General features: G+C 31.4%; 2 protein-coding genes across 2 annotated transcripts; one reads left to right on the top strand and one right to left on the bottom strand.

Annotated features, from left to right (window-relative positions):
- Positions 1-8,518: 8,518 nt before the first annotated feature.
- LOC111416215 (carboxypeptidase B1-like) lies at positions 8,519-9,746 on the bottom strand. The gene is made up of 3 exons (XM_023048181.2): positions 9,605-9,746; positions 9,215-9,554; positions 8,519-9,160 (listed from the first exon to the last, which is right to left on the bottom strand). The coding sequence occupies exons 1-3, from the start codon at positions 9,676-9,678 to the stop codon at positions 8,519-8,521; spliced, it is 1,056 nt and encodes a 351-aa protein (XP_022903949.2). The 5' UTR covers positions 9,679-9,746.
- A 3,674-nt stretch (positions 9,747-13,420) lies between these two features.
- Positions 13,421-14,676, top strand: LOC111416209 (zinc carboxypeptidase A 1-like). The gene is made up of 4 exons (XM_023048174.2): positions 13,421-13,559; positions 13,619-13,664; positions 13,713-14,009; positions 14,065-14,676. The coding sequence occupies exons 1-4, from the start codon at positions 13,447-13,449 to the stop codon at positions 14,626-14,628; spliced, it is 1,020 nt and encodes a 339-aa protein (XP_022903942.2). The 5' UTR covers positions 13,421-13,446; the 3' UTR covers positions 14,629-14,676.
- The last annotated feature ends 2,630 nt before the right edge of the window (positions 14,677-17,306 follow it).

Below are 17,306 nucleotides of genomic sequence, written 5' to 3'. Positions count from 1 at the left end.
TATGATTTTGGATACGAAATCATCGTCTTCTTGCACCAGGTTTAAGAGAGCATGGGAGAAAGTTAACCTCACTTGACGGTCAGCAGGCAGCAATTGGTGAACGGTTTGGACTTTATACGGAAACAACTTCAGGTCTTTCACCAAAATTCGACGCAATGAACGTCTGCTGATACCGAATTGTGTGCATCGTTGTCTCGTCGATGTTTGTGGACTCTCTTGGACGTCCTCGGCCAACGCAGCGATATTCTAAACCGAACGAGCATTACGGGGCCAGCCACTTCTTGCAGCATCTCTAGTGGACCCAGTTTGCACGAGACGCTCAGCCAAACGCTTAATTGTTCGCGCACAAGGTGCAGGACGACGAGGAAAACGACGACGAAATTCCCGCTGCGTTAAAACAACAGACCGAAAATTCGTCAAATAAGCAGTAACAATATTTCCGCGTTCTTCGAGCGTGTATCGCTCCATTGCTTATTGTCAACTAATTCTCTATCTGTCTACAACACAAATGTCAAAACACAATGATATTTGACGCCATTTGCAATAATTATGATACATTCACATTATGACATTACTTTTGCCCCACCTGTTATATAGTATTTTCTTTGTAATTTTAAGATGTCTTGCTAATAAAAAAATAAATGCGGTAATAAAGGCAAAAGTAAAGAGTAATACTTCAGTAACAAACAATGATGTTCTTGTAAAACTCAAGGGAGTCGATCTGCTGCTAATTATCGCCATAATGTTTTCTTAAAAGCTTATCAATATCGTGAACTTTAGAAGCATTTAGGATTCTTCCGGTAGAAATTTGTTTAGGATTTGCTTTGTTTACACATTTTCCCTTTCTACAAACTTACAACTTACGACTTACAACTAAATTCTTCTTGAATAAGAATGCTATTCTTTTTTTTATTCCTTTTAATAAAGAAACGCTTGGAAGGTGCAAAGTTGAAATGCCACTGCCCTGGTGGCTTCATAATAGCATTAACTTCACTTTTGAAAAACGTGGCCATAGCTTTGCAAAATTGTTTAAAATTTCTCTGGTTAACTTTTTCTATCCCTGCAAACACTGTATCGGAAATGCATTTTATTTTTTCAAGAGATGAAGGCGCCTCGTGTACGAGACACTTTCCAAACATTAACATAAGAATCGAATTTTTGTTTTGGCCTCCACAGCCATCTGCAACGCATCGTAGTTAAGAAATTCCTGTAAAATGGATATGTTGTAATCTGAAACACAAGACACAAGATGCTATTTTATTAGATCCTTTTGGTAATGCATGTTCTCCCCAGGTGTATAAAAAAATGTTCCCTTTTAAAAGATCCTTGGAAGTACTTTGGACAATAGAAAAGTTATATAAATAAAACTGTCGGCTGTAGTATGTCGCCTGATCAGGAAGTCTTGGAATAGCGAAATTTTTTTGACAGTCAAAGCTTATAATGAATAATTAATCCGTCTTTTTCTTCCTTCAACAGGCTAAAAAAGCCTTCGCACGAAGCTTATGGATCCTTTTTTTCGTTAAAAATGCAGTCTTTATAGTTTTGTCGGTTTATTTATTTATTTTTTCTTCTAATTCAACACATTTTGAGCACATGTTCGTTTGTGGTGTTTCAAACCCAATATTAAAAAAAGTTACAAAAACCTTACGGAAATATCATTGCTTAACACTAAGGATGGGATCTTGACACTGCTTTTCGTACATTTTCCATATTTTTGAAATGGGAAGATCACTACTGAGATAGTGCCTTCGACTTCGTTCCTTACAGTAATGGGATTCTGAACACAACTTTAAGAAATGTTGGACGGCAGACATGCTTTGAAGTTTTTCCTTAATATTCGAAATCGAAAAAGTTAAGGAAAACGATTTTCCTGTCCTGCTGTTGTCGACTGGTGTTCTTCGTCTGATTAGATTCACCTCAATATGTTTTAGTATAAAAGAATCTTGTTTTAGTATTTCCGGGGTAATGTAGTATTGTCTATGAAAATCCAAAATAATTTCTTTACTGATTGTTGAGCATCTGAAAGATTTTGTATTATGCCCACAGGTAGGCATCTCCGGAGAAATAGCTGCTGAATATCTGCAAATAATTATTTGAGCACATACTCTTTAAAATTTACTGCCATTACAAACCTCATTATTTTATGACGGTTTTCTTTCCAGGATACTGATCGTATTTGGCGTTTCCGTGGTTTATCAGTTTCTTCTTCAATGTTAATTTCCATATTACACAATGTAATAACCGGAATGAATAAAAATTCAGCGTTTCTATAAGATACTTAAGAAGATACTATCAACCAACACTGTCGAACATAACATCATAAATACTTTAACGCATGCGCGGTGGATTTGGCCGCTTCTGATGCATAAACAGCAGCGGATTTGGCCGATTTTGCAAGTCAGATCAAAATTTAGGCAACAATTTCCATGGGATATGGTCTGTTTGGACACAAATGAGAAAGGGAAAACAGGCAGAGAGCCATCTAGAGCTCCAAAATAAAATAAAACCGAAAATAACAAATTGTGGATTTGGCCGCTTTAGATCTTACGTTTCTCATTTTATCGCATTAGCTTTAGTTGTTGAAATATGGCCCTTTTAATCATTCAATGTTGGCTTTTTTTACAAAATTTAAATTTTCAAGGCAAATATTTCAAGAACCAAGGGTGATACGAAAAAATATTATTCTTCTATTTCGATTTAAAAATCATTTTTCTACATGATTAATGTCGACGTTTTTCTTTAAAGTTGGTTGGTATTGAATGAGCACCATCCGAAAAAAGAATAGAAACTCCGTTCTGTGCGATAATATGCTATTTCTTCGTCTCTTACTCAAATAAAACATTTTTTTGTAGTTTTAAGATGTTTTCCTAGTAGAAAAATAAATTTAAAGTCGAAAGTAAAGAGAAGTATTTTATCGTATTGGCTTCAGTTCTTGAGATATGGCCATTTTAATCATTCAATGTCAGCGTTTTTTGCTAAATCTAAAATTTTCAAGACAAATATCTCAAGAACCAAGGGTGATACAAAAAATATTATTCTTCTATTTCGATTTAAAACTATTTTATCTACATGATTAATGTTGACGCCTTTCTTTATAGTTGGTTGGTATTGAGCACCATCCCAAAAAAGAATAAAAAGTGCGTCCTTCGAGATAATATGCTATTTCTTCGTCTCCTACTCAAACAAAATATTTTTTTGTAATTTTAATATGTTTTTCTAATAGAAAAATAAATTTAAAGTCAAAAGTAAAGAGTAATATTTTATCGTATTGGGTTTAGTTCTTGAGATATAATATAATGATAATATAATAATATATATGTTTATTGATGATGCAACAAAGAATTTACAAGCCCACAAAAAAAAATACAAAAAATAATACATAAAAGTAAATAAGATAATAAACACTCTGAAATTATCAACAAAACCGGGCTTAATAACAGCGCATCATCAAAAAGAGCCGAGTCAATGCAGACATAGCTTGTCTGCTATTGTTTTTCATCGGCCCTTTTATAATGGAAATAATAAATAAATTGGTTTCAAACAAGATAGCACTAACTATATATATATAAAAAACTATATTAACAGAAGTAAGCACCTAAATTAGTTAGCAATGAAAAATAACAATAATAAGGAATAATAAAAAAAATACAACAAAATTAAAGAACAAAAACATAGCAAAATGAAGAAAAGGTTGAACAAGCTGCCGCGAACAATCTCCCCCTGCCCTGTTAGGTCATACAATTCAGAAATGTAAAAAGTGAATATTACCTCTTAATAAGAACTTAAATTTAAAATTTAAATTTAAATGCTGTTCTGCTCAATCAAAAGAATTTTTTTATAATATGACTTGAAACTTCGCTCACTCAGCTGCTTGACTGAATCAGGAAGGCTATTCATAATAGTAGTTACATTATAAGAGTAAGATCTTTTAAAGATTTGAAGTTCATGGCGTGGTATGCATAACATGTGCCGATGTCGTATATTAATATTGTGCACGTCACTGCGATACCTGATTCTATTGGCTAAATATGGTGGACATTTATACATAATAATTCTGTGAAAGAAGCAAGCACTGTGAAGGATTCTACGACGCGTCATATTCAACCAATTTGCCCAATTCAGAGTGTGTGATATGTTTTCCCGTCTTTTAATACCATATATAAACCTCAGACATGAGTTCTGCACTCTTTGGATACGCACTTTGGTTACAGAGTCTAAGCATGGATGATATAAAGCATCTCCGTAATTGAATATGGACAGAACAAGAGCTTCACATAATTGGATTTTCAAACGTTGGTTAAGTAAGCTCCTGTTACTGTACAATAATTTAAGCGTCACGTAGGCTCTACGAATTAGTGAAGAAACATGTCCACGGAATCGGAGTGCGGTATCAAGACGTATACCCAAATTACAGCACTCGTCCGTAAAATTCAATTTAACACCACCCACTCCGACACTCAGAGACCCCTTGACCCTGTTCACTACACCACCACTCCCAAATACCATAACTGCTGATTTAGACGGATTAATAATCAAACAATGATTTGAAGCTTCGTGGGCCAATTTGTCTAAATCAGAATTGATAGCTCTTTCAGCCTTGTCAATGTTATTCTCATTGAATGAGTAATAGACCTGAGTATCGTCAGCATACATGTGAGCAGTGCAATAGTCTAGTACTTTTGGTAAAGCAGCCGTATAAATTAGATAGAGCAGAGGGCCAAGAATTGAACCCTGCGGCACGCCTGAGGACACCACTGCTGCTGAAGATTCCTTTCCATGAAGCTTAACAGTTTGTGACCGATTCAGGAGGTAACTATTAAAAAACTTTATGGCACCCTCCGAAAGGCCAATATGGTGGAGTATTGCTAAGAGAGTGGGGTGGTGAATGGTATCAAAGGCCTTAGAGAAGTCCAAGAGAATCAGGATCGTGGCGCTTTTTTGGTCAATTGCATGGAAAATATCATCCGTGACATCGAGAAGGGCTGTCGTACAACTGTGTCTTGAACGAAAACCAGACTGACGGACTGGTAGAATATTAAATTTATTTAGATGCTGGGTAAGTCTAGTAGCAACCACTTTTTCCAGAATCTTGGACAATATAGGCAAAATACTTATGGGGCGGAGATCTTTAAGTTCCCGAGGGCTGGATATTTTTGGAATTGGCGTGACTTGAGCAATCTTCCAAAGGTCAGGAAACACAGACAATTCAAGGCAATAGTTCACAATATGACATATATACGGTATAATTGTTGGACAACACATATTCAACATTTTAACACTAATACCGTCAACTCCAACTGTAGTTGTCTTAATGTTACAAAGAATATCCAATATTTCCTCTTCCGAAGCGAGAGAAAAGGACAGTGATTCGATGACACCAGGGAAGATATTAGATTGATAATGCCGAATTAAATTGGCGTCACCCAACACACTGATCTGTGCATCGAGGAAAAACTCATTAACTTGATCGGCGTTGCCTATAGATTCAGGAATTGTCCGTTGCCTGACACTAACAATACCCATCGACCGGAAACTCTGCCAAAGTTCACGAGAATTTTTACTATCTAACATATGTGACAGATACGCCCTCTTCTCTGTAGTATTTGAAATTTTCCGGATTTCTTGTTTTCTTAAATTTAGTGTACGCATCATTCCTAAGTTTCATCAACAGTTTTATATTGTCGGTGATTCAAGGGCGAAAAGTTTTTCTAGTTGTAATAATGCGTGTTGGAGCGTGGACATCAAAGAGAGTCAATATAAAAAAGTTTAAGAAATTTACCTTATCGTTAATATTGTTAAGTTTGACAATATTTTGCCAGGGTATTGCTACTAAATCTCTTGAAAACAATTCTAAACTGAAACTATTAAAATCCCTGTAGTGTAATATTTTAGGCAATGCCTTCACACCTGATAAATTTAAGTTCACGTAAACTAAGGAATGGTCAGCTATGTCATGCACCGGAATAACCGCCGAATCGTTTACGGGTGCATCTGCATCGACAATAACATAATCAATGAGTGTAGCTGACGTATCTGTAACTCGAGTTGCTGATGAAATAATTTGAGTCAGATTGTATGACTCAATAGCCGGTAGTAATCGACCACTGTAAGCTCCCGTCACACCAAAAGCATCAATATTGAAATCACCTAAGCACACCATTCCTCGGATCGTAGAACCAGATGCGATAGGGCATCCTCAAAACTAGTTAAAAATTGGGAAAAATCAACATTTGGTCTATATATAACACCAACCGTCAGAAAAAACTCGCCTCCACTCACCTCAATCCACAAATGTTCTATGAAAGGAAAAACTTCGCTAAAAATGACATTCAAATTGTAAAGAGACTTTACATAAATCCCAATACCGCCCCCACGACCAGGAGGATCAGAGGCTGAGCGCCCAACAAACAAATGACGGTAGTTAGGAATAGTGTAAGCATCATGATCCGAGTTAGGGTAGATCCATGTCTCCGACATGGCGAAAATATCGTACGATTCTGTTTGTATAATATTTTTAACGGCAGCAAAGTGAGCTGGAAGCGAGCGTGTATTCAAATGGCCTATCTTCATTAACACTTAAAAATAAGCATAAACATTTAGAGAAAAACAGAAGATTTTCAAGGTAAATACATTTACGAAACTGAAAGGGGGTTCGTTATGGAATAACTACTTTATATTATTTTTAAACAGTAAAAGATAAAAAGAATAAAACTGGGAAAAAAATTAAATCAAAAGGCAAGTGAATTCACTTAATGAGGAGAAATATTAGCAGCAGTTGCACTTGTAAATAAAGATTGCTATTCAAATACAAATCTATCGCAAAAAAAAACAGCGCAAAAAGAAAAAAAAAAACCACTCGAATAACCATACTAAACAAAATTCAGTCCATTATAACAACACAAAAATAAATACTTAGCTATTACTTTTTATGCTTTCGTGGTCGTACATTTTTTTTTTCCTCCACCACAGTTGGAACCCCTATCTTGTTCTTGAGCTCCTCAAAGTCGCTCTGGAATAGGATGGTATGAAAATTTTTTCCATTTTTTACAATAATTCGTCCATCAGACGTCCAAACGTTATTATTTCCAAAACACTCCCTGGCATTCTTGAAAACCTCCAATCTTTTACTTGACAAGGATTCTGTTATCAACTTCTTTGAATTTTTTAAATTCTTCTTATTGGACCAAATAACCTGCCTATGTCTATACGACGTAAATTTTACTATCACTGCTCGATTGGTGTTCCCAACTTTAACCCGCTTTCCCAAACGATGGCATCTATCTATCATGTCGATACTTGGGGAAAAATCAGCAACGTTTAGAGAAGCCATAACACCCAAAACCTTCCTTTCTAACGCATCCGTTTTCTCTATTTCCTCACCCTCTTCGATTCCATGGGACACAAGACAATCTCTTTCGCATTATTCTCAACCATTTTCCGCATACCTTCTATATGATTTTGTACAAACAACTTAAATTTGTTGAATTCAGCACTAATTACATCCAAAGGGTTAGAGGGTTGGGTGCTAAACTTTGATGTCAACACAATTTCATCAATTTTATTTTGAAATTGCGCCAAAGTTTTGTTTACGTTATCCGAAAACTTCTCGAGGTCATTTAAGTTCAGCATTTTGAAAAACGAGACACTTACAGCGAGGGAAAAACCGGTCCACCAACAATGAGCACTTGGTTAACAAGATAAAATATTCGTTGATTTTCAGAGATTTATACTGATTTCGCGGCGAATTTTACACGAACTCAATTAAAATCGCATACACCACACTTAATTGCATATGTATACTTTGGTTATAAGTAAAAAATTTGACAGTTTCACTAAGAAATTCTAACTGGCCCTTTTAATCATTCAATGTTGGGGTTTTTGCTAAATCTAGAAGTCTCAAGGCAAATATCTCAAGAACGAAGGTTGATATGACAAAATATTATTCTTCTATTTCGATTTAAAACTATTTTATTTACATGATTAATGTCGACATTTTTCTTTAGAGTTGGTTGGTATTGAGCACCATCCCAAAAATGAATTAAAAGTCCGTTCATTGAGATAATATGCTATTTCTTTGTTTCCTATTCAAATAAAATATTTTTTTGTAGTTTTAAGATGTTTTCCTAGTAGAAAAATAAAATTAATGTCGAAAGTAAAGAGAAGTATTTTATCGTATTGTATTCAGTTCTTGAGATATGGCCCATTTAATCATTCAATGTTGCCTTTTTTTGCTAAATCTAAAATTTTCAAGGCCAATATCTCAAGAACGAAGGTTGATATGACAAAACATCATTCTTCTATTTCGATTTAAAATTCATTTTTCTACATGATTAAAGTCGACGTTTTTCTTTAAAGTTGGTTGGTATTGTGCACCACCCTAAAAAAGGGATAAAAAGTCAACTTTTTTAGATAATATGCTATTTTTCCGTCTCCTACTCAAACAAAATATTTTTATTGTAACCTTAATATGTTTTTCTAATAGAAAAATAAATTTAAAGTCGAAAGTAAAGAGTAGTATTCAAAAACTTTTCAACATCAAAATAATACAATAAATTAAAATTATTTTTAATTTTAAATAATTTCCTTGAGATCTCACATTTTTATGGTGCATACATTCTAAGGAAAAAGCCATCGCTACCGCTGTATCAGTTAAATGATATTGAATAATTGCGTATTTAATTCCATGGAAAAATGCTTCAAGTTGATTTTCAAGGTTTCCTTGAGAATTACTTAAACTCATATAAATACAATTATCAACGTTTGCAATTGCACAAACCCAATCTAAAGCACTTCCTCCGAATTCTTTCGAAAATATTTCCGATAAACTTCCTGTTTTAACCTCGACGTCTTTTAATTTATCTGTTACAGCTTTGTGGATGTTTCCACTCATCTTCGCCGAAGAATGTTTTGCGTTATTTTTAGCGAAAGGAATTCCTATGAAAGCTTCATGATTCGAGTGCAAAGTGATGTATAATTTTACGTCGCCTAATTTTTTAATATAATTTTTTAAATTAATCGTTTCGGGTTCAGAAGAATATTTTTTTCCTTGATAAGAATTACAATCGGAAAAGATTGGTTGCGGACCAACATCAAAATTCATTGCAATATTTACTCCGGGACAACGATCATCACCGTTCACGTTAGTTGAATAGTTCGCATCCTAAAAAGAATTACTTAATTAAAATAAAATTATTTAATTTTTGTTTAAATTTACATTTTCAGCTATTTCATAACCATCCGGATTTACTAAAGGAATAACAACTATTTTTATCCACACCAAAAGACCAGTTTCTTTCACTAAAATTTCTCGGAGAAAGTAAAGGGCCATATTAACTGATTGCCATTCGTTTCCATTTTGTCCAGCGTCGATTAAAACGGTTCCAGCATAATAAGTACTGTGTCGAATTTCGATTGCTGAAATCGGCTTTCCCAAGAAAGAATTTCCTATTGATTTAACTTCTGTGGTTTTTGGATTCAATCCTTCGATTTCTTTAATATAACTTTTATATACATCATTTAAACTTATTTGTTTCGTGTAATGGATTGCTTTAGGGCTAAAAATATAAATTAATAGTTAACTTAAAAATGTTAATGAAATCATTACGGAGTTGTCCATCGATTTGGTTGCCCGCAAACTTCCATTAAGAGGTAATAAAGAAATGTTGATTTAAGTATCATTTTTTTTCTTTGACATTGACGTTAATATTTAAATATCTTGTACATACATACGTGTCTCTATAATTGTGAAAAATGTTCGGATGCAACGTTTCAATCAAATTGTGGTACTTTATATAATCACATACCGGGTTTTTCATACAAACTCACCCTTTCAACTAAAATAAATTATTCGAACGTTGTAGTATAAGCCTTTATGATCATGACAAAGACTGCGATGTAAAGTTTCAATGAAATTGCGATAAAGAAAGATATATTTTATGTAACCACATACCTGGAGTAAGAAATAATGCCTCTTTTGAGAACATATCTAATTGATTCATTTTCTCTTATTGATTTCAATTTGACATCAAGCGAAAAAGCTTCTCAACTTCATTGAGATTACTTTTCCTAAAGCATTGAAACGTTTTTCTTGAAGATAAATATATTTTAAATCGAAGATAAAGAATAGTAATTTATTTATTAGCTTATGTCTTCGAGATATTCCCTCTTTAAATTAATTAATGTAGACGATTTTTGCTAAATCTATAACTTTAAAGGTAAATATCTCAAGAACGAAGGTTGATATGAAAAAATATTATTCTTCTATTTCGATTTAAAAATCATTTTTCTACGTGATTAATGTTGACGTTTGTGTTTAAAGTTAGTTGGTATTGAGTACCATCCCAAAAAAGGAATAAAAAGTCCGTACTTTGAGATAATATGCTATTTCTTCGTCTCCTACTCAAATAAAATATCTTTTTTGTAATTGTATTATGTTTTTCTAATAGAAAAATGAATTTAAAATCGAAAGTAAAGGGTGGTATTTTATCCTATTGGCTTCAGTTCTTGAGATATAGCCATTCTAGTAGTTCAATATTGGGAGTTTTGCTAAATCTAAACTTTCAAGACAAATATCTCAAGAACGAAAATTGATATAAAAAATATTATTCTTCTATTTCGATTTAAAAATCATTTTTCTACATGAATAATGTCGACGTTTTTCTTTCGAAAACATCCGTTCTTTGAGATAATATGCTATTTTTGCGTCTCCTACTCAAACAAAATATTTTCTTGTAATTTTGATATATTTTTCTAATAAAAAAATAAGTTTAAAGTCGAAGGGAAAGAGTAGTATTTTATCGTATTGGCTTCAGTTCTTGAGATATGGCCCTTTTAATAGTTCAATGTTGGGATTTTTGCTAAATCTATAACTTTTAAGACAAATATCTCAAGAACGAAGATTGATACAAAAAAATATTATTCTTCTATTTCGGTTTAAAAATTATTTTTCTACATAATTAAAGTTGACGTTTTTCTTTAAAGTTGGTTGGTGTTGAGCACCATCCCAAAAAAAATCAGAAATCCGTTCTTTGCGATAATATGCTATTTCTTCGTGTCCTACTCAAATAAAATATTTCAATGTAACCTTAATATGTTTTTCTAATAGAAAAATAAATTTAAAGCCGAAAGTAAAGAGTGGTATTTTATCGTATTGGCTTTAGTCCTTGAGATATGGCCCTATTAATCATTCAATGTTGGCGTTTTTTGTTAAATCTAAAATTTTCAAGGCAAATATCTCAAGAACCAAGGTTGATACGAAAAAACATTATTCCTCTATTTCGATTTAAAAATCATTTTTCTACATGATTAATGTTGACGTTTTTTTTTAAGTTGGTTGGTATTGAATACCATCCCAAAAAAGAATGAAAAGTCCGTACTTTGAGATAATATGCTATTTCTTCGTCTCCTACTCAAATAAAATATTTTTGTGCAGTTTCAAGATGTTTTCCTAGTAGAAAAATAAATTTAAAGTCGAAAGTAAAGAGAAGTATCTTATCGTATTGGCTTCAGTTCTTGAGATATGGCATTTTTAATAGTTCAATGTTGGGATTTTTGCTAAATCTATAACTTTCAAGACAAATATCTCAAGAACGAAGATTGATACAAAAAAATATTATTCTTCTATTTCGGTTTACAAATTATTTTTCTACATGATTAAAGTTGACATTTTTCTTTAAAGTTGGTTGGTGTTGAGCACCATCCCAAAAAAAATCAGAAGTCCGTTCTTTGCGATAATATGCTATTTCTTCGTCTGCTACTCAAATAAAATATTTCATTGTAACCTTAATATGTTTTTCTAATAGAAAAATAAATTTAAAGTCGAAAGTAAAGAGTAGTATTTTATCGTATTGGCTTTAGTCCTTGAGATATGGCCCTATTAATCATTCAATGTTGGTGTTTTTTGTTAAATCTAAAATTTTCAAGGCAAATATCTCAAGAACCAAGGTTGATACGAAAAAATATTATTCTTCTATTTCGATTTAAAAATCATTTTTCTACATGATTAATGTTGACGTTTTTTTTTAAAGTTGGTTGGTATTGAACACCATCCCAAAAAAGAATAAAAACTCCGTTCTTTGAAATAATATAGTATTTCTTCGTCTCCTACTCAAATAAAATATGTTTTTGTAATTTTAAGATGGCTTTCTAATAGAAAAATAAATTTAAAGTTAAAAGTAAAGAGTAATATTTTATCGTGTTGGCTTTAGTTCTTGAGATATAGCCATTTTAATAGTTCAAGGTTGGGATTTTTGCTAAATCTATAACTTTCAAGACAAATATTTCAAGAACGAGGATTGATATGACAAAATGTTATTTTTCTATTTCGATTTAAAAATCATTTTTCTACATGATTAATGTCCACGTTTTTCTTTAAAGTTGGTTGGTTTTGAGCACCATCCCAAAAAAGAAATAAAATGTCCGTACTTTGAAATAATATACCATTTCTTCGTCTCCTACTCAAATAACATATTTTTTTGTAATTTTAAGATGTCTCTCTAATAGAAAAATAAATTTAAAGTCGAAAGTATAGAGTAGTATTTTATCGTATTACCTTTAGTTCTTTAAGCCCTTTAAATCATTCAATTTTGGCGTTTTTTGCAAAATCTATTTTTAAGGCAAATATCTCTAGAACCAAGGTTGATATGAAAATATATTATTCTTTTATTTCGACTTTAAATTTGAAAATAAACAATAGCATTTTACCTTACTGGCTGTCGTTCTTGAGATATAACCGTTTTAACCAATAAATGTTGACGTTTTTTTGCTAAATCCACAACTTTCAAGGTAAATATCTCGAGACCAAAGATATATATGAAAAAATATTATTCTTCTATTTCGATTTAGAAATCATTTTCTTACAGGACTAATGTTGCAGTTTTTCTTTAAATTTTTTTATCATCGAGCAGCATTGAGACGATTTTACATGAACCTTTAAAACGTTTTTTTGGTAGAAAAACATATTTAAAATCCAAAATAAAGATTAGCATTTAATCCTATATAGCTTCATTTTTGAGATGTTCCCTTTTAAATCTATCAATGTCGGCGTTTTTGCTAAATCTAAAACTTCCACGGCAAATATGTCAATCACGAAGGTTGGTATGAAAAAATGTTATTCTTGCATTTCGATTTAGAAATTGTGTTGCTACCTGATTTATGTTAAAATGTTTCTTTAAGTTTCATTATTAGTGAACACCATCCCAAAAAGTACACGGAAATGTTACTTAAATTACTTTTACAAGGTAAAGTTTTATTTTTCATTAAAATAATTTTTTTGGTACTTTAAGACTTTTTCTGGTAGAATAATAAGTTTTAATCGAAAACAAAGAGTAACATTTTATCTTCCTTTTAAAATGATCAACGTAGGCGTTTTTTACAAAAACTAAGTATTTTATTTATATGTATAAGTACTTTTTAATTTTACGTCAAAGTCAGTATCTTAGAAAGGAAATGTTAATTGCATCCTTGTTACTATTTTACCAATTACACTTGATTCGGATGGATTACGCCGAAGATCATAAAGGAATAAAACTCCAACTCGTTGAAAATTTTGGGAAATTAACGTAAAATTCTTTGTTTTAATTTTAATCCCTTTTATTATTTGAATTATTTAATAAATTAGTTTACAGACAAGAAGTAATTTTGAGGAGAGACCAGATCTTGAAGATGTAAGTCTTGAAATAAATTCTTTTCAAAATTATTAATAAAAATATTAGGTTTATTATGGTTTTCTACGAAACCTCCACGCTCTTCATCCCAGAACGACATCATTAAAAGTAATCGGAAGATCTTATTTGAGAAGAAAAATCTACTCCTTTGAAATTGAACACAGTGATTATCGAGGCGGAACGATCTTTATCGACGCTGGGCAAAACGGAAACGAATGGGAATCGGTTAATTTAGCCCTATATCTTTTAAAGAATTTTCTAACAACTCATATTTCATTGTTGTTGTGGTTAAGAGTCGTCTTTGTTCCTTTAGTAAATCCAGACGGATACGAAGAAGCCGAAAATGTAATGAAAACAAGTATTACTCGTTAAAATTAAAAATTAATTTAAACATTTTTAGAATAAAACTTTTAATACCAACCTAAAAGGTGATATTCATTGCCCGGGTGTAAACATAGCAATGAATTTTAAAGTTGAAGGCCCACCCAAGTTTACAACATGCGATAAATATCAAGGTTTGAGATATTTCTCCGAAAAAGAAAGCTTAAACATTAAAAATTATATAGAAAAACTTGGCGATGTTAAACTTTACGTAACTTTACATTCAAAAGAGGAGGGGTTTATAGCGTATCCATTTGCGTATAAAGAAGAAAAGCACGGCTCAGAAAAAATAGCTAAAATCATGTTTAATGCGCTTCGGGATCATTCAATAATGAAAAACGAAAAATTCGGGAGTTTAAGTGAGATTATGAAGGAGAAATTTAGTGGTAGTTCAATTGATTGGGCTTGTTCAGAAATGAAAATTCCCACTTGTGTTTATTTTAGTGTTAGTAATAAGCTTAGTGATGTTCGAGAAAGTTACGCTGCGTATTTGGAGGCGTTAAAATATGGTATTATTGAGTTACAATTGAACGATATCGATGTTGGTGATGCTTTTTTTAATGAAACTTTATCTAAGAATTAAATAATTATTGTTAAAAATAATGTGATTGTAATTAAAAATAAAAAATCCCGGCGCCTCCACCAAAAAAGTGTTTATTAAAAAATTTAATCTAAAAACGAAATTTTTTAATAAATATCAAATTCCACGAAGAAAAATATTTAAAAACTTTTATTCGAAATTTTTTTTAAACATTTTTATCAAAAACTTTTCCATCTTTATTCTAAAAGAGACATTCCAAATCGATGAAACCACACACACACACATCTAAAAAGAACCAGATTGTAACCACACGAACATAAATAAATCCGTAGAAAGCGCGACCGGAAGCACAAGTAGAGAAACTTAGTCCCGTCACTTCCGGGTAAAGTTTTATTTGTTCCGGGACCTGGAGTAAAGGTCCCAAACGTTGTCTCCGCTTTAAACTGAAAAACATGGAACCCAGTACAGGTGTTTAACCTTCCATCCTCTCTATAATGTGTACTTTAAGCTTCTTTCTCATCATTGTGGTCGTATTGTTGTGTCATATTTGATTTTTTGACAAGAATTCCATTTTTAGAGACGAGCTCGAATTCGTCAATATCCAATTAATACTGTTCCGTGTCCAAATGCAATCGAAGCTTTTATACCACTCGCATTCTCGTCGTTTATTAAACCGTTTTTGAAAAGTAGGACAACTAGTTACTTTCGATATTGGTAAAGGCTCTATTTGCGCGATTTAAACACGCGAGAAACTCGTCTAATAAACACCTCAGGTTCGATTATTTCGGTTTCAATTTGACACGTTTTCGATTAAGACTCTTCTAAAACAGGAATGATAATAGAATAAGGACAAATTTAGAATTTAGTTTAGTTAATGTTAGTGAACAAAATTTATTAGCTGGTCAAGTTTAATAATAATGTTGGAAAATTGTTGTGGCACACGGTATGTGTGTTGTGGAAATTAATTTGGAAATTTCAAAATAACCCAATTTACTATTCGCAGGTTAATTACAATCGATAGCTGTTCATCAATTAGCTCTTTTTAAACACTTCAAAATTCTCTCCGTAAAATAAATCGATACTATGTGTAAATTAAAAGGTACATTTTAAACACGAAATTTGAAAAGATTATATCTCAAGAAGTGATTGAGATATCAAGATGATTTAAAAACCATTTTATTGCAAATTTAATTTAGTTTCAACACACCAAAAATATTTTCTTCGTTCCCATAAATCTCGGTGAAAAGATTTTTGAAAGTCAACCCATTGGTTATTGAGGTTAATCGATAAAAATATAATTTACAATGCGATATCTCAAGATCGCAATAAGATATCATCATGAAATAAAAATCGTTTTGAAGCAAATTTAATTAGTATTTGATGAGTTAAAAATTATTTCTTTATTCCTACAAGTTTAGACATCACGATATTTTTTTCTAATTTCTGCATAATTATGTTGTGATTACAAGTACTAAATTTTAAAAATATAATAAAATACTGTTTATTGTTTTGTACCTTTTATTAAAATGGATTTATTGTTTTTTAATTCTACCGGTTTCGGTCTTCTACAAAACCATCTTCAGGACCTTTGAATTACCTATTATGAAATACAATACGTTTCATTTAATTATATGAACTTAAAGTTAAACTATAAAATTATAAATAGTGAAATTGTTAATAAATTATATGTTATGTTCTGAAAACTTACGTCAGCTTATTTAAAAAAGTCTATTGTAGTTGTAGCATGCTGTGCACACGACATGTACAAACAAAACCACGTTTCCATATAAAATTATTATTGTTTATATAAAATTATTATTAATCAAATTATAATCAATCGATCAGTCATTTCTTCATCTTCTTTCTTCATCATTTATTAAAATATATTATATTATTATATTGTGGACACATATATATCCACAGTAGTACTTATCATGTTGAATCTTATCTTGTCTGTTAGGTTTTTTATATTTATATAGATTAATGTCACTATTATTAAGGACTATTATACGTTTTGTAGAAGACCGAAACCGATAGAATCATTAAAAAACAATAAAATCCATTTGAATAAAAAGTACAAAACAATAAACAGTATTTTATTATATTTGATGAATAAAATGGGAAAAAATAATGGCTACAACGATATAAATTTTAAAAGATTATATCTCAAGAAATAATTGAGATATCAAGATGATTTAAAAACCATTTTGTAGCAAATTTAATCTAGTTTCAACACACCAAAAATATTTTCTTTATTCCCATAAATCTCGGCGAACAGATTTTTTAAAGTCAACTTTGTGGTTATTGAGGTTAAGTGGTAAAAATATAATTTACAACGTGATATCTCAAGGTCGCATTAAGGCCATCATCATGAAATAAAAACCATTTTGAAGCAAATTTAATTAGTATTTGATGAGTTAAAAATTATTGCTTTATTCCTACAAGTTTAGATATCAAGATATTTTTTTTTAATTTCTGCATAACCGTGTTATGATTACAAATACGAAATTTGAAAACATTATATCTCAAGAAATAATTGAGATATCAAGATAATTTAAAAACCATTTTATTGCAAATTTAATCTAGTTTTATTGTACCAAAAATATTTTCTTCATTCCCAAAAATCTCGTTGATACGACTTTTTAAAGTCAACTTTGTGGTTATTGAGGTTAAGCGATAAAAATATAATTTATAACGTGATATCTCAAGATCGCATTAAG

The sequence above is a fragment of the Onthophagus taurus genome, chromosome 3 (assembly GCF_036711975.1).
Source record: "Onthophagus taurus isolate NC chromosome 3, IU_Otau_3.0, whole genome shotgun sequence".
Taxonomy (NCBI): Eukaryota; Metazoa; Arthropoda; class Insecta; order Coleoptera; family Scarabaeidae; genus Onthophagus; species Onthophagus taurus.
Note: the sequence above shows the minus strand (reverse complement) of the source record. Positions and strands in the feature narration are given on the sequence as shown.

Coding starts and splice junctions, on each gene's coding strand:
- LOC111416215 (XM_023048181.2), bottom strand. CDS start 9,678: ATGATACTTAAATCAACATTTCTTTATTACCTCTTAATGGAAGTTTGC. Junction 9,555..9,604: donor CCAAATCGATGGACAACTCC/GTAATGATTTCA, acceptor TTATATTTTTAG/CCCTAAAGCAATCCATTACA. Junction 9,161..9,214: donor GTTATGAAATAGCTGAAAAT/GTAAATTTAAAC, acceptor AATTCTTTTTAG/GATGCGAACTATTCAACTAA.
- LOC111416209 (XM_023048174.2), top strand. CDS start 13,447: ATGTTAATTGCATCCTTGTTACTATTTTACCAATTACACTTGATTCGG. Junction 13,665..13,712: donor AGAGACCAGATCTTGAAGAT/GTAAGTCTTGAA, acceptor TAAAAATATTAG/GTTTATTATGGTTTTCTACG. Junction 14,010..14,064: donor GATACGAAGAAGCCGAAAAT/GTAATGAAAACA, acceptor AAACATTTTTAG/AATAAAACTTTTAATACCAA.